This window comes from Myotis daubentonii, chromosome 7, assembly GCF_963259705.1.
Source record: "Myotis daubentonii chromosome 7, mMyoDau2.1, whole genome shotgun sequence".
In the NCBI taxonomy this organism is placed as follows: domain Eukaryota; kingdom Metazoa; phylum Chordata; class Mammalia; order Chiroptera; family Vespertilionidae; genus Myotis; species Myotis daubentonii.
The window spans coordinates 34,212,697-34,233,429 of NC_081846.1; the positions used below are offsets into that span (position 1 = coordinate 34,212,697).

The 20,733-nt window shown below is 49.9% G+C and overlaps 1 protein-coding gene across 9 annotated transcripts in view; it reads left to right on the forward strand.

Annotated features, from left to right (window-relative positions):
* Positions 1-20,733, forward strand: part of AGAP1 (ArfGAP with GTPase domain, ankyrin repeat and PH domain 1) — a 409,239-nt gene that overhangs the window by 197,880 nt on the left and 190,626 nt on the right. For all 9 annotated transcript variants that reach the window (XM_059703631.1, XM_059703632.1, XM_059703634.1 and 6 more), the window contains one exon: positions 2,961-3,053. In XM_059703631.1, coding sequence (XP_059559614.1) covers positions 2,961-3,053 — 93 coding nt within the window. The remainder of the gene's footprint in view (positions 1-2,960; positions 3,054-20,733) is intronic.

Here is a 20,733-nt window from a genome sequence, read left to right on the forward strand (position 1 = left end):
GTTTACTGTCTGTGTGCATGCTCTCATCTTACTTCACTGTGTCTGTAATTGTACATGGCATTGCTTTGCCTCTCCTCGAGCTTTGGAAAATGGTGTGACTTACATGGTATTTTTAAAAGCTTCCTGTATCATGCCAACACCGTTACACAGAGTCCCGCATGCCCGTGACCAAAGATTGTGAGTACACGCTGCCCGGCTCATAGAAACTCACCGTAAAAATAAGGCAGCAAAGCTGGTCGTGTAAGAAGGATGGTGTGGGTGGCCACCGCAGAGTCCCACTCGTTGGGCTCGAGGGGGAGGAGGTTTCCGTTGGGCATGAGGGCTCTGCCGCGAAGCTCCTGTCCCTGTGGCAGGCGGTTGATGGGGTTTTCGCGTCCTGGCTTCTTCCATCCCACGGGAGAAAGTTGATCATTTCTGTAGAGAGGGAGGTGATAATGAGCTCGTTGCCACCTCTCTTCCCGCTGTGTTCCATGTCTGCCCAGGCTAAGCAGTCACTCTGGGCGTGTTGCCGGCCTTCCGTGGTGGGTGCATAAACTCTTGTTAGGTTTCTAGTTGTGCGTGTCAAGCAGACACACCGCAGTCACTCCCAGCACAGGCGGTGGGGACCAGCGCTGCCGCGTAGCTGACGATTTCACGGAGCCATTTCAGCGGGAACGCAGCTGTGCTCCTGGGGCTGTCGTCTCCGAGTTGGCGGCAAAGCTGGGGAGCGTCCTGGGGATGTGTGTGTGTGGCAGTGTTTCTGTCCAGCGGGTCTGTGTTAGTTTAGTGGTCGGACTGTGCTCAGCGTGCTGTAGCAAACGTAATCATGGGCTGAGATTCAGCAGACCCTCTGCCTGACCGCTAGCCACCGCTCTCTCCTGGAAATGTTAGTTTTAGGGCTCTCACCAACATGTTAGTTGTTGGGGAATTTAATTTCCGCTTGTATGGGCTGTGCTTCACTCTCATGCATCCTGCAGAGTGTGATCAAACACGGACGGAGTTATCTCCTCAGTCCCGCCTCCCCTGGAACCTGAGCGTCCTGCTCCCAGCGACGGGGCAGATGTGCTGCCTCGAGGGAGACGTTAATGTTTTCATGTTTGTTTTGTTAATCATTCTGGTTAATAGTGAGTAATGAAGATGGATTTCCAAATTTATAAACTTCCAAAAGTACCTTTAATGATCTCTGTTGATTTCAATTTTTAAAAAATTAGCCCTGTGAGTATTGAGTCTTATTTTATAACGGGAAACCTCGAGTTCCAGCTTTCCCGTGAATTGAGATTTGGGAAGAAGAGAATTTAGGATTATTGCATAGCTCTTACCACACATTATTAATTAGAGAAAAGTGAGTCCCTAACCCAGCCGTGGGCAAACTACGGCCCACGGGCCGGATCTGGCCCATTTGAAATGAATAAAGCTAAAAAAAATTAAAAAAAAGACCGTACCCTTTTATGTAATGATGTTTACTTTGAATTTATATTAGTTCACACAAACACTCCATCCATGCTTTTGTTACGGCCCTCCGGTCCAGTTTAAGAACCGATTGTGGCCCTCGAGTCAAAAAGTTTGCCCACCCCCGCCCTAACCCCTAGATAAAATTCATGGCAAGGAATTGATAAATGGCTCCGTTTCCCTTCTTGCCCACAGGGCTAAGCCTTCAGTTTTAGGTTCTCCTGCAACTTTCTATGTGTTGCTTGTTTCATTTCCTGTTCTGTCTTCGGGCTTCGACTGTCCCAGGTAAACCAGTGTGCAGCGCCTGGCACGTAGGTAGGTGTTCCCTGAGTGGTCACTGGGAAGCACGCTTTCTCATGAGCACCTGTGCCTGTGGGAGCCCCACCTCTGAGCTTACATCAGGGAACCTTCTCCCTACATCCCACGGCGGCACCCCTAACGCAGAATCAGTGCCCACCCCACACCCCTTTGAAAGTGGGTGGCATTCCCTTGCCACAGCAGCACCGGTCACCACCGAGCCTGCTCATTTCATACATCATCTCAGATTTGAAAAGCACACGAAAATGTTTCTCCATTTTCAATATTGCGTGAGTAATGTTCCCATTGAAAAGTAATGGAGTGAAGTTGTCACTTGTCAGCACAGTTATTAAGGAGGACGAGTCTCAGATCTTTCTCTCATAATGAAATAAATCTGTCAGGAAGCCATCGCGCTCTGACTTCCCCGTGCGGCCGAGAGCCGGAGACGTAGCTAACACGGTCCCCAACATCCCCAGGTCCCAGCCACTTCAGGTGTGGCTCCCGCTACCCTCCTGCTGGTCGTCAGCTCCCCGGCTGTTTACGTAGCGTCAGCAACACGGCGGGGAAACTGTCCCAGGTGCTCGGCAAACCAAGCTGCTCATTTCCCCCCAAATACAGACATCTCGTCAGAAAAGATATTTCAACTTTTTCTTCCCACTTGTTATTTTTTTTGGGGGGGTGGGGTAGTATACACGAGTTTGACTTTGAATTTGCTGTTTCCTCACCATGCGGAGGCAATAAAAGCATTAACGACACCTCGATACGAATCGAGCGTGTACCATCACACTGCACAGCTGAGCCGTTAATAGAATTTTTTTAATGCTTCCGACGTTAATTAAATGTGTGCATTTATGTCGCAGGGTTCCCCAACAAGCAGCCAGGAGCCCTTGTCTCCCCGGCTGGATTAGCGGCAGCTTCGGAATGTGTTTTCCTGTTGGGCGTTACTTTTCTATATGGTCCATTGGTTTCTAGTAATTGAATTTTGAACTCTTTAAAGAAGAATTAAAAGATAATTTTGCAGGGGAAAAGTTTAGAAAATTCTCCATGAGAGGACGCACCCGTGGAGACGAAAGAATCCACAGCCTGCTTCTGTGGTGCGCGTGCGGATGTCTGTATCCATACCCCCTCCCTGGCCTCCAAATACATGTTTGCAGAAAGTGCGCAAGCCAGGGCAGACCTGGCGCCATCTGTGAGCCGCAGCCCGGCCAAATGCTAACTTTATTTTCGTTTTGCAGTCTCGGAAAGGGAGTGACCCGGACAAAGAGAAGAAAGGCCTGGAGAGTCGCGCGGACAGCATCGGGAGCGGCCGAGCCATCCCAATTAAACAGGTACGCCGCTGCCCTCCTTCCTTCCCTGCCGCTGAGACACACCGCCGTCTCTCCTGGCTGTGACGCTGGCGCGCGCGCCGAGGTTTGTTTGATGTGCTCTGTTGATGAATGTGGAAGTCACTCACTTGACATCAATTAGAAGAGGTTCCTGTGTGTATTAAAATGGGATCATTAGAATAAGAAGAGGGAAAATGTGACAACAGACCTAATGAAGTGCGGTCTGCCCGCCTGCATATGGAGCGCGTCCCGGGCTGAGCTGGCTTCAAAGGCCGCCTTTGTAGCTGGGCTTTGATTGGGCCGCCGGCCGCCGGCCGACGGGGGTAAATCAGATCTCCGCACAAGAGCCCCTTGTGAGCCCGGGAATAGCCCGACGTGGCCCTAATTTGCTCTCGCAGACGGACATCTGAACACCGTTTCAGGCTAGTTTGTAACAACGAGGCAATTAGTTGTGATAATCATAGCCGGTGTGTCAGCTGTGCGCTCTTGTTTGTAATTTGCTAATGAAGGAATTGTAACTTTGATTAGGTTCGGTTTCATTTAGACCTTATTATATAAAGGAACATTTACAGCTGTAATGGGGGGCCTTAATTAAACTTCCTCATTACACAGGAGGACTGAATGCGAGCATTTGTTTTGGCCCAGGTTGCTAGCCTGGATAGGTTTTCATTAGCCCAGAAACCAGACACCGAATTGCTTTATGTCGCAAGTACAACGGGCCTTCACATGACATCTTTTGCTGCTATATTTCCAAGGAAAATGAAGAGTTTAACTCGGCACTGTGGCTTCTGGAAATGCCATCTTTTAGTTGGTTAAAAAAGGCCAGTTGGTTTTTAGTGCATTCTGCCTGAACAAGGGAAAACCCGTGGGCAGGATGCCGGCTCTGCCTCTCGTGGACTTTGCCGTGACCGCGATGACCCTCTGGGCGGCCGTTCTCCGCCATCCCCTTCTGCCCGCACCTTGGCAGTTCTCCACAGCTATAGGAACCTGTGTTGGCACTGGCCACCCTTAAAGGGCCCGAGCCTTTCGGGAATGTAGCCGTAGCTGCTATGGGCGAGGAGCAGGTTAGATGGGGGGAGGGGGTTAGCACCATGTTGTCGGGGGACCAGAGCAGGGAGGCTGCAGGGTTCCTCACAAGACACGTTCAGAGCCTGGGCGACAACGGTGTGGACTGGCACGGGGCCCCATTGCTGGTGGGTGTGTTCCCTCTCGCGGTTCCTTCCCTGGGGAGGTCCACGCACACTCATTCTTTCTCTGTGTGCTCATTTATAAACCCAGCTCTCTGCATGACGTAATGGTAATGTGTGATTTTATGCTGTTGATACTGTTTTAACGAGAATTTTAAAAAGCTTTTGCTCTCTTACTCTCACTTAGTAATTGGTCTGGGGACATTAGAACTTAATACTAGACTGTTCCCTTCATTCATGTCTGCTGCCGACGAGGGCGGCTGCTCAGGCCGGTAGGTCCTGGGTCCCTGGGTCACTCTGGGGGGACCTGCTCCTCCTCGGAGGCTCGGTGTCCAGTCTGTGTGAGGAAGGACGTCGACCCGCAAGTGTAAACTGAGCCGGTCCTTGGAAGCCTTTTAATTGCGAATGTTCAAAACAACCTGGTGGACATCTAAATCAGGGCTGCATTCCCGGTGAGTCGTGCACAGGGCTCCTTGTTCCTTGCGCACCCCGCCCCCCGCCCCCCAGTGCTGTGTCCACAGGCAAGCCCGTCCTGGAAACCCACACCTGGTAGGACATCCAGCCGCAGGGGCCGCATCTGTGACATGGGGCGCTGGGCCAGATCCAAGGCCCTTGAAACACTGGCATGTGGAGATGGCAGAGAGAATGTTTGAATTCAGCAAGTCTGGATCTTCGCATCCTCATGCTCGACACCTGCCAGCGCCTCTCTGTGGGCCCCCCGGGTGGTGTGGGTGTGTGGACGGTTGTGTAGATTGATCTCACATTGATCTCTTGTGTGTCTGTGTTTATAAAGGCGCCGAGATCATTAGGGAAAGTCTGATTTCCTACCCGCCCTCCCTGCCCCCTCCCCCACCGAGGGATGACTTCACCTAGCGGAAAGGAAGGGAGAGGTGAGAGGAAGGAGCCAGAGGGGCGTTGCCGACACCAGTGGGTTCCAAACACCTGACAGACCTGTTTGTTGAATAAAGGACAATTAAATTAGTGTTTATTATTATCCTACTAGAGGCCCGGTGAACGAAATTCACTGGGGGGGGGGTGGTTCCTCAGCCCAGCCTGTGCCCTCTCTCAGTACAGAACCCCTTGGGGGATGTCCACCTGCCGGCTTAGGCCTGATCCCCCCCTCGCAGTCCTGGACCCCTTGCTCCTTACCACCCGCCTGCAGCAGAGGCAGGAAAAGCTCCCCCCACTGCCGCTGCACTCGCCAGTCCTGAGCCTGCCTTCTGGCTGAGCGGCACTCCCCCTGTGGGAGCGCACTGACCACCCGGGGGCAGCTCCTGCATTGAGCATCTGCCCCCTGGTGTTCAGTGCGTGTCATAGTGATCGGTCGTTCTGCCTGTCCTTCCGCTGGTTGGTCGATTTGCATGTTAGGGTGTTATTATATAGGATGAAGCACTTTGCATACAGCATCCCATTGAATTCCAAACATGGCCATGCTGGGGTGGCTGTGTTTTCCTTATTTTACATTAAGCCCAGGGAGGGTAAGATGGGGCCAGTTTGGGGCCCGACTCTTCTACCCTCTCCACTGCCTCACAAGGAGCCTTCAGAAAGCAACCTCGTGTGTAACATGTGTGACCCTGACCTCGGACAGAATACCTGTGCTTGTGTAGGAGAAACTTCTAAGACTGCGCCTGCAGGGCCGAGTTTCTCCAGGGACAGCGCAGGGGCGCTCGTGGCTCTTGCGGGGGGGGGGGGGGGGGGAGCGGCCTTTCCCCCATTGGGAAGCTGCTGCCACAGGCGTGCCCTGTCCTTCTCACCAGCAGCACGCGCTTTGTCTCCACACTCAGCCCTCGCTCCAGCCCTGCCGTGCGTGCTGCCTTCCCCCCCTGCCCCCCCCCCAGTTGGGAACCTCCGCGACCTTCATGGGGCTGGTCACGGTGCTGGCTGGGGCAGGCCAGTGTCTGTGATCGCGGCCGTCTTTGTGCTGCTCCCCACGGGGACCTTGTACCGATGGGTTGGGACACAGACGAGGCCGTCTTGAGCACGCTCCCACCTGACTCATCCTACAGACGGTCTGTGTTCCGGTGAATTACATCACTCACGCCTCACAGCCTGTTCACTGTGAGGACGGAGGCTCTTCCCCAGGTGGGCGCCAGCAGGGTCACGGCAGGCAGCGATCTCCTCTCCCTTGTTCCCGGGGAAGCTCTGCTCATCAAGAATATGACTTATTTTCTGCAAAATAACTTCATTTCCTGAGGACCTGGGCCCACCTCCCCCTTTTTTGTCCTTCCTGAGGCCTTAGAGGAGATTTGGTTCAGAGAGTGTCTTCTTTCTTTCCTAATAAGATAAGTCTACTGGAATAAAAATTAAAAAGCAAAGCAAGAAAAAGAGAAAGCCAGAGCCCGCTCAGCGGCGAGTGGCCTGTCACGTATGAATTTTTCATTGCTGTGGAGAGTTGTACATACATAATCACTTGATTGCAGTGGGAGTTGGGGAGCTCCTATGGTGTCATTTGCATAAATCTTGTTAAGTCAATGGCAGTTAATGAAGTACAAATGAGCCCGGAGAAGGTGACATGCAAATCATGGGTGGCAGATGGGAGGTCTGTTTGGGGGACGGCAGCTGTGTGCTCTCCTTTCTTCCCTTCCCTTTCTCGTTTTTTAATCTCTATATTACAGGACAGATCCACAGCCCGGGCCCTGGCCTCACCCCCTACCCCGCAGACTCCCGGCCAGAGCCAGGCCCCGTGACGCTCACTCCCTCCGACAAACAGACCCAGCGGCCTCGCCTCCCCTCACCCCACACTTACTAACGTACGCTCCAATATTTGCATTCCTAAAATCTTGATCAGTGTGTCCTGTCATGCTTACACAATTGAAAAATAATATATATTCCAGGTTTGGTGGGGACAAATAAAACACCACTGAATCTTTTGAGGCAGGATGTTGTCTCATGAGGTTTGAGTGAAATGAGTGAAAAATGCTCTTTGTTTTTTTAAATATATTTTTATTGATTTCAGAGAGGAGGGCGAGGGAGAGAGAGTTAGAAATATCAATGATGAGAGGGAATCATTGATCAGCTGCCTCCTGTATGTATGCCCACAACCCGGGCATGTGCCCTGACCTGGAATCAAACCGTGACCTCCTGGTTCATAGGTCGACGCTCAGTCACTGAGCCACTGGCCGGGCTGTTTGCTTTATTTTATGCCTGTTATTTTGTTTCTGTTTGGGAGCCTGTTCTTCTTCCATAAGACAGGCCATGGCGGTGCTGCCCAGGGTGGGCGTGGAGCGGGGGCACGGGAAGGGCCTGGGGCCGCCCTGTGAAGGAGGCTGCAGTGAAGACCCTCAGAGTGCGGCCCTCGCAGAAGCCCCACAGGCCTGATCAGCTCGGCTAGTGCGTCCCCTGCCCGGCAGTTTGTTTTTTAAAGAGTTAAGTGCTAACGGGACTCACAGAGAACTTTTAGAGATATTTATGGACAAAACACTATCAGCTTACTGCTTTTGGAAGTTTTCAAATTTATTTCATGCATTGGTTGATAATTCGAGAGAAACGTGTCTGCATTGCCATGGACAAAATTCAGGTGAAGCGGTGTATGTGGCCAGACTTGAGCTGTGATGTCAGCCGGGATGGTCACTTGGGTCACCCGCTCTGTCGGTTCTGGCTTTGCCGAGTCAAGCCCGGGCGCACTTCCTGGGACCTTGGGCCTCGCGGCTCTGTGGGGCCCGGTGAGCTTCTCATTTTCATGATGCCCCATGATACAACACAGGCGCCCACCGGCTCCCCAGGGTTTGTCAGAGTCTGAATTTTGACCTTGAACGCGGATGTTGTGGCCACCTCCCGAGGACGGTCCATGAGAGCAAAGGTTTCTCACAGCCGCCTGCATCCCTGGGAAAGCCCTTCCCAGGCCGGGGAGGACGAGCAGCGGTGGGACTCCCCGAAGCACTCAGCTCCGTCCTGTGACCTGTTTTGAAGTTGTGCGCAGTTTTGATTCTCAGTTGAGCAGAAAGAAGCAATTGCCAGTTAAGTGAAAGGAGCCTCTGGAGTTAATCCCCTCAGCCGGCCTGCCGCAGGCCGCTGACCTGCGCTGTCTGGAACCTGGGCTCAACGCGAGGGCTGGATTGTGTGGCGTCGGCAGAATAAAAGCCACCTAATGACACTCACTCGAACGTCTCCGGAAAGAGTGACGCTGCTCACAGCCGGTTGGTCGACTGCTCAGTGTCATGTGCTTTCATGGAGGAAACAAACTCGAATACCCAGCCGGAACTTGGAGAGAGATGGGGAGGAAAGATGGGGTGACCGCACTCTTCGTCTGGGGAATACGGGAGAGTTAATACTGCAGGTGCCGTGCCTTCTGCTCCGCATCTGTGGAGGGACCGTGACAAGGGCTCCTGTGTGCTGAGCCTGACCACAGAGGAACCAAGGTGAGCAGAAGGCGCCCTGGGAATAGGCTGTCCACCCGTGTGGTAACCAGCTCTGCCCGGGCACCGGGGCCCATTTAGAGCCCCAGCAGCAGGTGACTGACTGGCATGGCCCCCGGCGCCCTGAGAGCTCATTTACCTCACTTGGGTGAGCAACTCCCTGTGAGCATTGCGGCCAGCCTGGTGCAGGCAGACACTAAGCCAATTACGATTATTAACTTAATGGGTCAGGTGGGTGCCTCACATGCCCTTAATTCAATTCCTCAAACATCCTACTGTGGTTGGCAAAACAGTGGAGGCTATCCGGATGCTTCCATGGGGATGTACAGTTGTCTGTCTGTGAATGAGGAGGGCACAGCCTCCCCATCCTCTGACCCACTTGGCAATGTAGATGTATGGCCCTATGGTCTCTACAAAACACAGACACGACATGAACCAACATACAGAATCCATCCTATAAATATAAACCTGAAAAATTATTTAAAATATTACCTCCCTTGGTCCCGAGGTCTGCCGGAGAGAGATACAAAGTAACATATGCTGAAGTGTTCGACGCGATATAAACTGCCAGCAAACAGTGTTACTTCCAAGAGTGGACGTTCACTTCAAAATACAACGTGTCCGCTATGTATCCATAATCCAGAAGCAGCAATATCTGACTAAGTGATGCATTTCAGCAAAATGTTTATTTTCTTTAAAAGTTCAATGATGATGATGATACCCAATTCCTTATGAGCTCAGAAATAATAAACTCACAAATAGAGGATCATTTCTCAAAGCTAGCATGGGCATGTATCGCCGGAATTTATTTGTGTCTTGTGGAGTCAATAAGATGTTAGGTTTGGGCGTTATTTCCCATCAGACTCAGTCAGCTTGTAACAGCCATACCCCCACCTTGTGCAGACATGCCTGGTACTCTGCCAGGGCCTGGGGACAGAGAAGAGAAGATGAGCAGTGAAGACCCCAACCCCCGGCCTCCAGTACTGGTGGGTAGGGTTGCATGGAGGTGTGTTGAAGAGCCCTAGGAGTCCCAGGAGCTCAGCAGTGGTGGGGTCTAAGCCAAGATCCGTGGCTGCCTGTTTGGAGAACTCCCTGGAGGGTGGTGATCTCCTCACATCAGCTGACGTGTTCCCACACAGCGGTGTGCGGATGGGAGACCCGTGTCAGCTCAGGCTTACCAGGAGAGGATACCTGCAGGCAGTGCCCCGAGGGCTGGCCAGAGTGGCCTTTTCCTTTCGCAGCGACTGTTGCCTGTGTTGATCCTAAATCTGAGGATTTCTTCACTTATCTCTGTCCCTGCAGGGTTCATGATGAGTAGTTATAATCTGTCGTAGTGTTCGTGGTAAACCTATGTTTATGTAGACCTTACAGAGTGCCAGAAACTGCCGGACTTCATGCTGTCATCCCCCTGAGCCAGGACGTAGTAGGTACGATGGTCCCGTTTCACAGATGAGAAAAGTCAGGCTCAGGGAGACGATGTCAGGTGCCCAGAATCACAGTGTGTGGGTCTGCTAGGGCTGCCACCGCAAACACCACAGACTGGGCGGCGCGCACAGCAGAAGTGAAGGTTTCCTGGTCCTGGAGGCTGGACGCCCAGGGTTGGTCCCGGCGGGGCCCCTGTTCCGAGCTTGTAGACTGGGCCTTCTTCCTGCGTCCTCTGTGTGTGGACACGCCTGGCGTCTCTTCCTCTTCTTACAAGGCCACCAGTCCCTGGATTAGGCTCCCGCCCAAATGACCTTATTTAACCTTGATCACCTCCAGGGTCCTCTCTCTAAATAAAGTCACACTGGGGTTAGGGCTTCAACATAGGGATTTGGCAGGGGCACAAGTCAGCCTATAACACAGCTGTGACCCCGAGAGCGGTCTGTGCCTCTCCGAGCAGATGTTCTTCTGCCTGAGGCCTCCAGGTTGTGCAGGGAAAGGCCCTGGATTCCTGTCAGCGTGTTGGAGAATCAAAAGAACCTGCATCCTGAGGTTGGTGTATTCAATAGGAAACACACAAGAGTCAAAACATTCTGATTTGAGGCTTTCTGCTCAAATCCTTTTAAGTTGCACTGACCTGTTACTTGGAATAAGACTGTTGCTGGCACCCTTCCCGCTAGAACAGGGTGGGGAACCTTTTCTCTGCCAAGGGCCATTTGGATATTTATATCATTCCAGGGCCATACAAAATTATCAACCCAAAGCCAGGTTGCTATGAATAAAGCTCCTTGGTTTATTGAATTTCAGGTCCCACCTTCAGTTTTCTTGGCAGGGTCAGACCAAATGATACAGCCAATGGGCCGGACGTCCCCCCACCTCCTCACCACCCCCTGCACTAGAAGCATCTAATGCCCCCTTATGTCGTGCTGTGTAACTGTTAAGATACCTTACTCCTGGTCAGTGGAGACCCTTAAGATTGATTTTTAAAGGGAAAATGAAGCACCAATAATCAGCCAAAGTGACTTCACTGGATCTTCTCCGTTGGGCAAATTATCTTCTAGCTTGTGTCACTGTAATCATATGACCTCATTTAATTCTCTGCCAGCCCCAGAGAGGTGTCCGAGGCTTGGGAGGTTAGTCACGTCGCCCGGGTTAGTGAGCTAATGAGGGTGTGGAGCTGGGATTCAACTCTAGGAATTCTCTAGATTATGTTTCTAGACAGCCTTCACTGTCCATTCATCCCTGATCTAATCTGTGCTTACAATGACCATCTTTTCTAAACCAGATCAGAAATCAAGTAGCTGGTCTACTCCTCATGGGGTCCCAGCCCAACATCGTGTCTTATGTGGGGGCCGTCCTTGAAATCATGTGCTATCTGGCACCTGGACGGCATGTCCCTCCCACGATGGCCTGGCTCATGAGATTTCAGCCCCTGACTAGAAACAGAGTCACTTGGGGCTCTGCATACACATGGCTCCCCAGTTTTGGAGAGTACTGGTCCCTTTAATCTGGGCTTATCACATCTGCCCATCTTCAGGGCCATGTCAATGGGCTCCTGTTCCAGGAAACTTACCTTGTCCCCAGGCGACATGGTGTCTTCCTCTCCTCCCTGCCCTGACACCTGGGCTCTTGTTGCCACCTTCCCTGACGTGTGGATGTGTGGGTCCTCCCCACACCTCTGTGCCCACGTGCTTCCTGAGAGACCATACTGAGGGGGGGGGGGAGGTTCCCTCTCCCCTGTTGTCTACAGGGCAGGGCAGGAAGGTGGGAAGTCGTGATGGCAATAGATTGGTTAGTGTGTAAAATATTTGTGTTGTTTTTTTCAAAGCAAATTTTATGTTTGTTTTAAAAAAAATTAATGTAGCCCTGGCTGGGTAGTTCAGTTGGTTAGAGCATCATCCCTATTCAATGTTGTGTGTTCGCTCTCTGCTCAGGGCACATACAAAGAATCAACCAGTGAATATATAAGTGGAACAACAATTCAATTTTTCTCTCCCTTCCTCTCTAAAATCAATAAAAAATACATTGTTTGTTTAAAATGTGTATGTATATATGTATATATACACACATATATAAAGATATATTTGAAGAGACAATAATTTGTAGGTTTTAATAATTTTCTTTAAATTTATCTGTTTCGTGTAATACATAGGAGACTATATTTTGGTGAAACACAAAAAGTACATCTTTTAATCTTCTAAGAATAAAACCTTTGTTAAGACCAAGAAAACTGGTTTCTTCTCAAACTTCTCTGCTGCTTTTCAGTGTTCATGCATAGGAAATTTCATCTAAACAAATATTTTCATTATGTAATTTTGTTTGTAAGAATTGTTTATGTCAAACCCATAAATTTTAGTAACTCTGGACTGTTTTTACAATAACCAAATTTTTACCCCATTCAGTCTACATCAACCACAGCCTTCTTGATTCTAGTTAGTGCTAAAAACAAGAATATGATTATCGTCAAAAGTTCTTCTGTAGCCCTGGGCTGGTGTGGCTCAGTTGGTTGGAGTGTTATCCCATACAAGGTTGCAGGTTCGATTGCTGGCCAGGGCACATGCCCAGGTTGTGGATTCAATCCCTAGTTGGGGCATGTATTGGGGGGGGGGGGGGGGGGCAACCACTTAATGTTTCTCACATCGATGTTTCTCTCTTTCTCACCCCTCCCTCCCTTCCTCTCTCTAAAATAAATTTTAAAAAAATTCTTCTATAGAAAAATAACTTACATTGTTTTTAATATGCATAAAATTAATTTTGTAGAAAAGTATGAATATACCAGCTATGCAAACATATGAGTAACATAGAAGAGGTTGGAAATAACAAGAAGCAAATAGACATGGATGGGTATTTGGCTTTTCTTTGCTCATACCTAAAGTACTAGAAATTTAAAACAATGAGAAATCATTTTATACTTAGTTTTATAATTAACAACAGATGATAAAATCCTACTCTTGGCTGAAATTAGGAAAAAACAGCTCAGGAAATGCATTGCTCGGTTACTAGCAGTACACGCAAGACATAAAACATTTTATTCACTTTGTCCCAATAATCTCTTTCCTAGAAATTTATCCCAAGGGAATAATTCTTCAAGAGAAAGGGGAAAAAACTTCAGTGTACGAAAACGTTCCTAGCAGTTACTTATCATATTAAAACCTGGGAACTACAAATGTCCAGCAAACAAGGAGTTAAGTTAGTGATTGTCAGCTAAATATTCCTTGGTAGACAGCCACTAAAATGGTCCATTCTAAGACTTGTGGAGGTGCACACATGTTTATAAATAATAAGTGAAAGCATAAAATGGGATTTTATAATTAGAACATAAACATATTTTTGCATTTGGTTTAAAACGACGAATAGGAACACAAGTGAATGGGGGGAGGGATTATTGGAGAATTTAAAGAATCTAACATTTGTGAACTAAGTTTTAACTTGAAGAAAAGTTGTACAGATAGTACAGAGTTGCCATATGCCCTTCTCCTGGCTTTCCCTAGTGCTAACAGAGTTCCGTCACCAGGCACAGTTTTGGTCACCAGGCGATGGCAGAGGGGACAGCTGAGCTCACCTGCAGACCTTAGTCCACGCCCATCTCGGGATCCGGGCCTGGATGCTACTGGCATTGGGTGGTTTATCTGCTTGCTCAGCTCCACTCCGAGACAGCTCCTCGGCCTTCCTGCCTCATGACCTCAGCACTAATATGAGTCCTGACCAGTTACACTGGAGAGTGAATTTGCACTGCCCCATATTGTCTCTTGCATAGGGTTATGCATTTTTGGCAGGAACACTCCAAACAGTTACATCGTCCTCAGTGCCCTCAGCATTGGTGGCATTCACCTGGTTGTTTGGTCGAGGGGGGGTCTGCCGAGTTTCTCCATTGCACGTTATCATTTTTCCCTTTGAAGATATTGATGAGTATCTGAGGGGAGATACGTTGAGACTGTGCTGATATTTTCTAAAAACATTGTTAACAGTATAAATTGTATTCAATAATAAGTAGGTTTAGAAAATGAAAACAACTTTTTTTTTTTTTTAAACAAATGTGCATAGTTTTAGAGTAAAGTGCCCTGGGTACTGTGTGTGTGCATGTGCGTCCCTGTTCATGTGTGAGGGAAGAAGAGCCTGTTTTCCCCCTTGTACCACGTGAATTAGGAGTCTCGGTGCCACGAAATGCCTTGCCACGTAGAGAACTTGAAGGGCAGTTGTTCCATGTAAACCTGTACGTTTAAGTGCTTCTCGCCCTTTAACATAGTAATACATGCAACTCAAATCCATTTCACAGCCTGAGAGAAAGGACAGCTAAGGTCGTTCCGTGTGACTTGTTTTCTCAATGGTCATTGATTGATCATCTGAGAACAGGCAGGTAAAATGCTTGTTTAGCTTTCCTGTGTTGGAGGGAACGGACAAGTGGGGGCAATTTTGGAATTTACTGGGGAGGAGGAGGAGCCAGGGGTGAGGAGGAGGAGCCCTGGGTGAGGAGGAAGAGTTGGGGTGAGGAGGAGGAGCCTGGTGAGTTGAGGTGAGGAGGGGGAGCCCTGGGTGAGGAGGAAGAGTTGGGGTGAGGAGGAGGAGCCTGGTGAATTGAGGTGAGGAGGAGGAGCCCTGGGTGAGGAGGAGGAGCCCTGGGTGAGGAGGAGGGGGGGAGTTGGTGAGGAGGAGCTGTTGGGAGTGAGTGGACCTGGTGAGCTAGATCCAGTGAGAATAGGTGGCAGTCCCCAAACTCAAGGGTGAGTGGAAACGCTGGGCCCTGGAGCGTGGGCACATGGTCAGTTCTCAGTGAACCCCAGGGAATGAGAATAGCTGTCCGTTTTCCTTTAAAAGTGGGTCAGTTTGTTCATCAAACAGCACGAGTGGCTGGTGCTACAGGGGGGAGGGGGGGCGGGGGCTCAGGATGCTGCTACCCTCCCATCTGCCTGGGTTTGGTCTCAGGTCAGTTTTTGCATGAAAATTGTAATTCTGCTCAGGAGTTTATATGATTTTCTTAAGTAATTTATCTCAGAATTAAGAACATATGTTTCTGCAATATATTGACATACAATAATTCTTTATATTAACCATCTTTTTCCCTGTGATCTTCCCTTTTTTGCCCAAATGGCCAAATACTTTCCTCCTGTTGGTTGTGGAATTACAGTGCCCTGGCACAAAACATGCCGTCTTTAACCCTCACTGTACGTAGAGGGAAACTGAGTCCCAGGAAGGCTAACGACTTGCCTGGGGTCGCACGTTATTGTGTGCAGCGTCCCGGACCCATCTTTGTTTACTCCAACGATCTTCCCACTATGAACGTCGACATTGTGGGCATTTTCTTCATCTTCCAGCTTTAATAAAAGTAGAAATAACGAGTAATGATATTTTGATTGCATTATAACCAGACATTTTTTTTCTAAGTTTTGTGCTGTTTGATCTGACTGCTTACAAATGAGGGAGAGAACAAATAAAGGTCACGACGTTTGAAAAGGTCTGGCACCTCAGGGTGGGGAAGCGGCTTTGGCGCATCCTTTATCCAGCAGGCTCTGGTCCCCGCCAGCCCTGCGAGGCTTCGGGCGGTAATCTTTCCGTTTCACAGATGAGAAAGCTGAGGCTCTGCTCACAAGCATTCATAAGCCAGTGTAATGCAAAGACAAGATTCAAACACAGGTCTGCCTCTCTCCAAAACCCGTGGTCGTCTGGCCGACTGCTGGGCTTCCAGTGTGATTTCATCGGGTAGATTAGAGTCTCGGGCACAGGGCACACCCAGGGCCTGCTCCGAGTGGACGGGTGCCTACACCGCACCAGGGCCTCGGGGCCTCGGGTTGGTACTGTGTGTGTGCACGCACATGTGTGTGAGTGTGCGCACGTGGATGTGTGTGCGTGCGTGCGTGTGTAAGGGCATCAAAGCTTGTTTTCCCCTCTTGTACGGGGTGAATGAGAAGGTCTGGCCCCCGGTGCAGCCAGGCCTTCCGGATCTCCTTCCCCTGGATGCAGAAATCGCTAAGTGGATTCCACAGCAGTTGCTTGTAATTGGAGTATCTGGAATTCACTGTGGTTTTAATTAGTTGATTACTAGTTCTTTCAAATGTACTGTACTCACTGTGGGTCTTGCAAATTGGTAACTGGTAGCTACCGGTATAATTAAATATCGTGGAGCACTTGGCTGCGGCCGCACTGAACTGTGAAGAAATAATGCGTATAGCCAATCAAAAAGAGATCCTTGTAAACTCATTTGCAGCGGCAGCGCGTGTGAGGGCCATCACAGAGATGCTTATTGCAGGAGAAATTAAAGATACAATTCTGTGCGAAGAGGCAATATAGAAATTAGTTCCCGAATTACTCGTTAATTGATTTGGTAATTCCCTGGGGTCCGCATGCTCTTTTTCTCCTCCCTTTTTTGTTGTTGCATTCAGTTAACAGCGACTATTCCCAGAGCAATAAAAATGTTTTTCACACTTAGATTAGATATGTGCTTACCTCGGACTGCCCACATTCATATTTGCAGAAGCAAATAAACATATATGCCTTAAACACAGCAGGCACACTGCGGTTTTATGCGCTCTCATCAAGGTAACCAGTGCGTTGGAGGGCCTGGGTAATTTCAGCAGAGGGGACGCATTTCTGCGGCTCCTGTTTGAGGGAGGTTCCCCTGATTTTTTTCTCCTAATGTAAACCCTCCTTTTATTATCTACAGAGGAGGAGATGGTCGACTTGATTTATGAAAGTCTTTTCTCATTGTTTGCAATTCAGCAAGAATAACCATACAAAAGACCATTTGTAGAAACGTGCAAATTGCTCCTAGAAATGATACTGGGAGAAAATGAGGCCGGGTCCTCCGCGTTGAAATTGAGTGTGGATCCGAGGGGCACAGTGAACCGGGGCTGGGGGAGCCTCTGGGGTCTGCCTCCCATCCCATCCCTTTCTGTTCTCCACAGCCTGGAAATGACATCGGAATTATGCACCTATTTGTGCTGGTTAGGGGAAGGGGCTGAAACTGCTGTCCTTTTGGGTTTCTGAAAGGACGCTGGCGGCCTTTGGACAGCTGCCAGCACGATGGCCTTGGCGTCACTGTGGATGACACATTTTTAATGTCTTGTTGACTGTGCTTATGGCCCAAAAAGCAACATAAAAGACATTTTGAAAAATATCATTACATTCCTTTCAGGCTGGTCTGTTATTGTTTCTGCTGTCCTCCCCCTCGGTCACCTACATGCATAACTATTGTTATGCTTTTGCTACAGTCAGGGCAATTGATGTTTATGTCAATGTCAACTTTTAAAAATAGGGGGTAATGTTTTGCTTTTCATCAGGAAAAGCAGAACACGTTTGCATTTAGCATTGAATCTGTTAAGAAGCATAAAGTTGTGGCGAGAACTCCTTCTTTATAGACTTGACACACTTACTCCCTGATCTTCCAAGTTCAGTCTGTTTGCGTGTTGGTCAGTGCACACGTGAAAGGTCACGTTTAAGGTAAACTGTGGACGCTGTGCAGTCACAGGTGCTCCAGGGACAGGAGAGGCAGGCGGAGGCATGAGCTGGGTGGCAAGGTGCTGGCTCCAGTAGACAGAACGGGAACCCTCGTGGGACCTGCACTCCAGGTGGCGCCCTCCCAGCTGCCCCATGGCATTGTCGTCCTTCCTTATTGAGGGGGCCGGTCAGGGCCCTCCTCTGCCCGCGGGGAGGTGCGCTCGGGCAGGTGGGGCATCTGACCAGGGTGAAAGGTCTCCTCACCATGCACTTCGGGTTCTTATTTGTAACTCCACCGTCATCGCTCCCTCTGCATCTCTGATTTTACATGTTTGCTCACAGAACGCTGTCCTGAAACTTCACAGAATTTACTTCTCCCGCCACCCCGCCCCGCCACCCCCAGAGCATGTATGTCACCTGGTTGGTCCCACCTGCTCTGGTTTCCATTAGGGAAGAAATCTTGACTTTTGGTTACAGTTATTGCCTTAATAGGTGGTCAAGAAATATTTCTTTAGGGAATGAATGAATGAATGAATGAATGAACAGGACAATAACTGGTTTGTCTTTTATTAATGTGCTTATAAAATGGGATCACACTACACAGGCCATTTGGAACCTGCTTCAGGTTCCAGCCGCGGCCCCGGGGACACCATTGTAGCCTCGTCTCGTCTCCACGGATCCACGCCAGCTTCTGGTTCCTGCCCCTGAGGGCAGCGGGTGCAGGGACCCCGGGACCCGGGCTTTGTGCGCCTTCTTCCCGCTGTCCCAGCATAAGCTGCTACCTGCTTAGCCAGAGGGCACAGGGATTTTAAGGCTTTAGATCTATATGTCTGAGTTGTGTTCTAGGAAAAACATACAAATTCACTTTGCAAGTGCTATTTCTACATACTTAAGTCTACATTTGGGTATTCTGTGCGTGTGCATACATACACTCGTATGCATGTGTTGTTTTAGTCTTAGTACTATAGATCGGTATTGTATCCTCTTTTTTAGAAAACATAAACTGCCACTATTACCATTTGTTAAAAACATTTTTAGTGACTAATTGCGTTTTTGTGTGAAGTGGCTGCTTCATGTGGCTCGTTTTCCTATTGGCATCTTCATCGCTGGCCTGCTAACCTCATAATTAAGCAGTTGGCATTTGCTTTGATGTGCGTTACACATTTTCCTCGGTTACCGTTGATTTCAGTGTGATTAGCAGTGATTTCTGGCGTTGAGAAGCTGCAAAACTTTTGGAGTTGAATCTTATTCCCCTTGTTTTCCTCCTTTGTTAATCATTTAAAGGTCTCTCCTCCCAAGGCCTCCATAACTTTAGCCTTTGACTGAGCAGATAGCCAGCCTTTCAGAGATAAGTTTATTCATCTCCTGCCACCGTTACCTTGTTCTGTCAACCCCAGTGTCTCGGGCCTGGCACTGCCCAGGACATACCCCCGAGTCAGTTCTGCTGGTTTGAACGAAGCTTTAGAACCTGCAGGAGACATCCCAGTGGGGGAAGGGGCTGTCCTTTGGGGGTGGGAGGACTGGTTTGCAGGTGACATTGGAGTGCAGCCTGTGCTGGTCCACCCCTTCCTACTGTCCCCAAGGAATGGGAGGCCAATAATCGGGGAAAGGTGTTGGGTTTCCATGGCGGTGAAATGAAGAGCATGTTCAGTGGAGAAGGTGAGACAATGGAAGTAGCACTGACAGCCAGCGGTCATGGAGGACTGCTGGTGGGCCAGTGCTGTTGCCAGCGCACTTACATGCCCTGTGGCCTGTGGTGGGGAGAAACCCGGGCTGCCTGTTTGGAGGAGGTGTCACTAAGTCCTGGGTCAGGGTGCCCAGGAGCCAGCACAGTGAGCACATGCTGGGCAGTGCCCAGAGGCAGGGATGTGTAAGCTGGGGGTTATCTGGCCACAGGGTCATCTGGGTCTCCAGCTCTACTGTGTCCAGAGCATGGCTGGAATGATCACGTTTAGGCAGAGGCCCTGAAACCCTGGGGTACAGGAGCTTGGTGGCCGAGCTCTGAGGGGCGACCAGGCAGAGGGGAGACTGGCCTTGCCCAGGGAGGAGCCGCCTGGGCCCCGAGGGTCCCCTGAAGGCCTCGGCGCAGGGGCCAGGGGACAGAGGTCGCGTGCTGACGTGCCGAGAGCTGCCTGGGCAAGGCCACTCCGTTGCTACTGCAGCAGCCTCGGCCAGGCCAGAGCATCTCCGCGCACCTCGGGCGGTTCTGTGCGGAGCCTGATGGGCTGGTGGCCGTGTCCTGAGGTGGCAGAGGCTTCAGAAAGGCTGGTTTTTAAACACATGCCTTTGCTTTTCCCATGAGCTCCCAGTTAGGGACACCAGTGTCATGATTAGAGCAAGTGTCCGTCTGAGCTCACTTTGGCCATGTTTCTATGTTGTGATAGTTACGGAAGTCCCCACAAACCTTTCACTGGCTATTTCAGCATGTTTCAGACTTCATTAGCCACAACACAGAGTTAAGAAATGCCTTATGTTGCCAAGACCGGTTTGGCTCAGTGGGTAGAGCGTCGGCCTGCGGACTGAAAGGTCCCAGGTTCGATTCCGGTCAAGGGCATGTACCTGGGTTGCGGGCATATCCCCAGTGGGAGATGTGCAGGAGGCAGCTGATCGATGTTTCTCTCTCATCGATGTTTCTAACTCTCTATCTCTCTCCCTTCCTCTCTGTAAAAAATCAATAAAATATATTTTAAAAAAAAGAGAAATGCCTTATGTTGTGGCATAGTGTGTGTACATGTGTATGCACATGTATACACACATATGTGTAGTTAAAGTGAAAGTTCTGTGAAATAATACTTATTCGGTGCACCATACTCCAACCTATTCTCTTTTGTCCTATTTTTCTAGAAAGTGCTCATTGCCACCCACCAAAGTGATTCAGGACCAGCTGCTTGGCATAGCTCATCCTGTAAAACACAGTCCTAAGTAGCTCGACTGTTGGGCTGGCGTCCGCGTTAGCCCAGGCTGGCCCGCTCAGGTGACTGGCCGGCTCAGCCGGGTGAGCTGTTCTGTTGAGATTCACTCACAGGTTCAAAGGGCTGAAGGCGTCTGGGACAGAGCTGGTTAACCTTGCTGAGTGCCCCAAGGCCGTGAGCACCAGGAGGGCGGGTGGAGGTGCCCCATCTCTCCAGGCCAGACCCCTCGTTACAGCTCCTAATTCACACGTCTGTGCTGGCCTTAAGAAAACATTTTATCTGGAATGTCAGTTTTGGGGGGCACTGTCCCCTGGAGTGGGCATTCGTTTTGACCATTAGTCATTTTGCAGACTGGCATGGAGGAGGTCCCCACGAG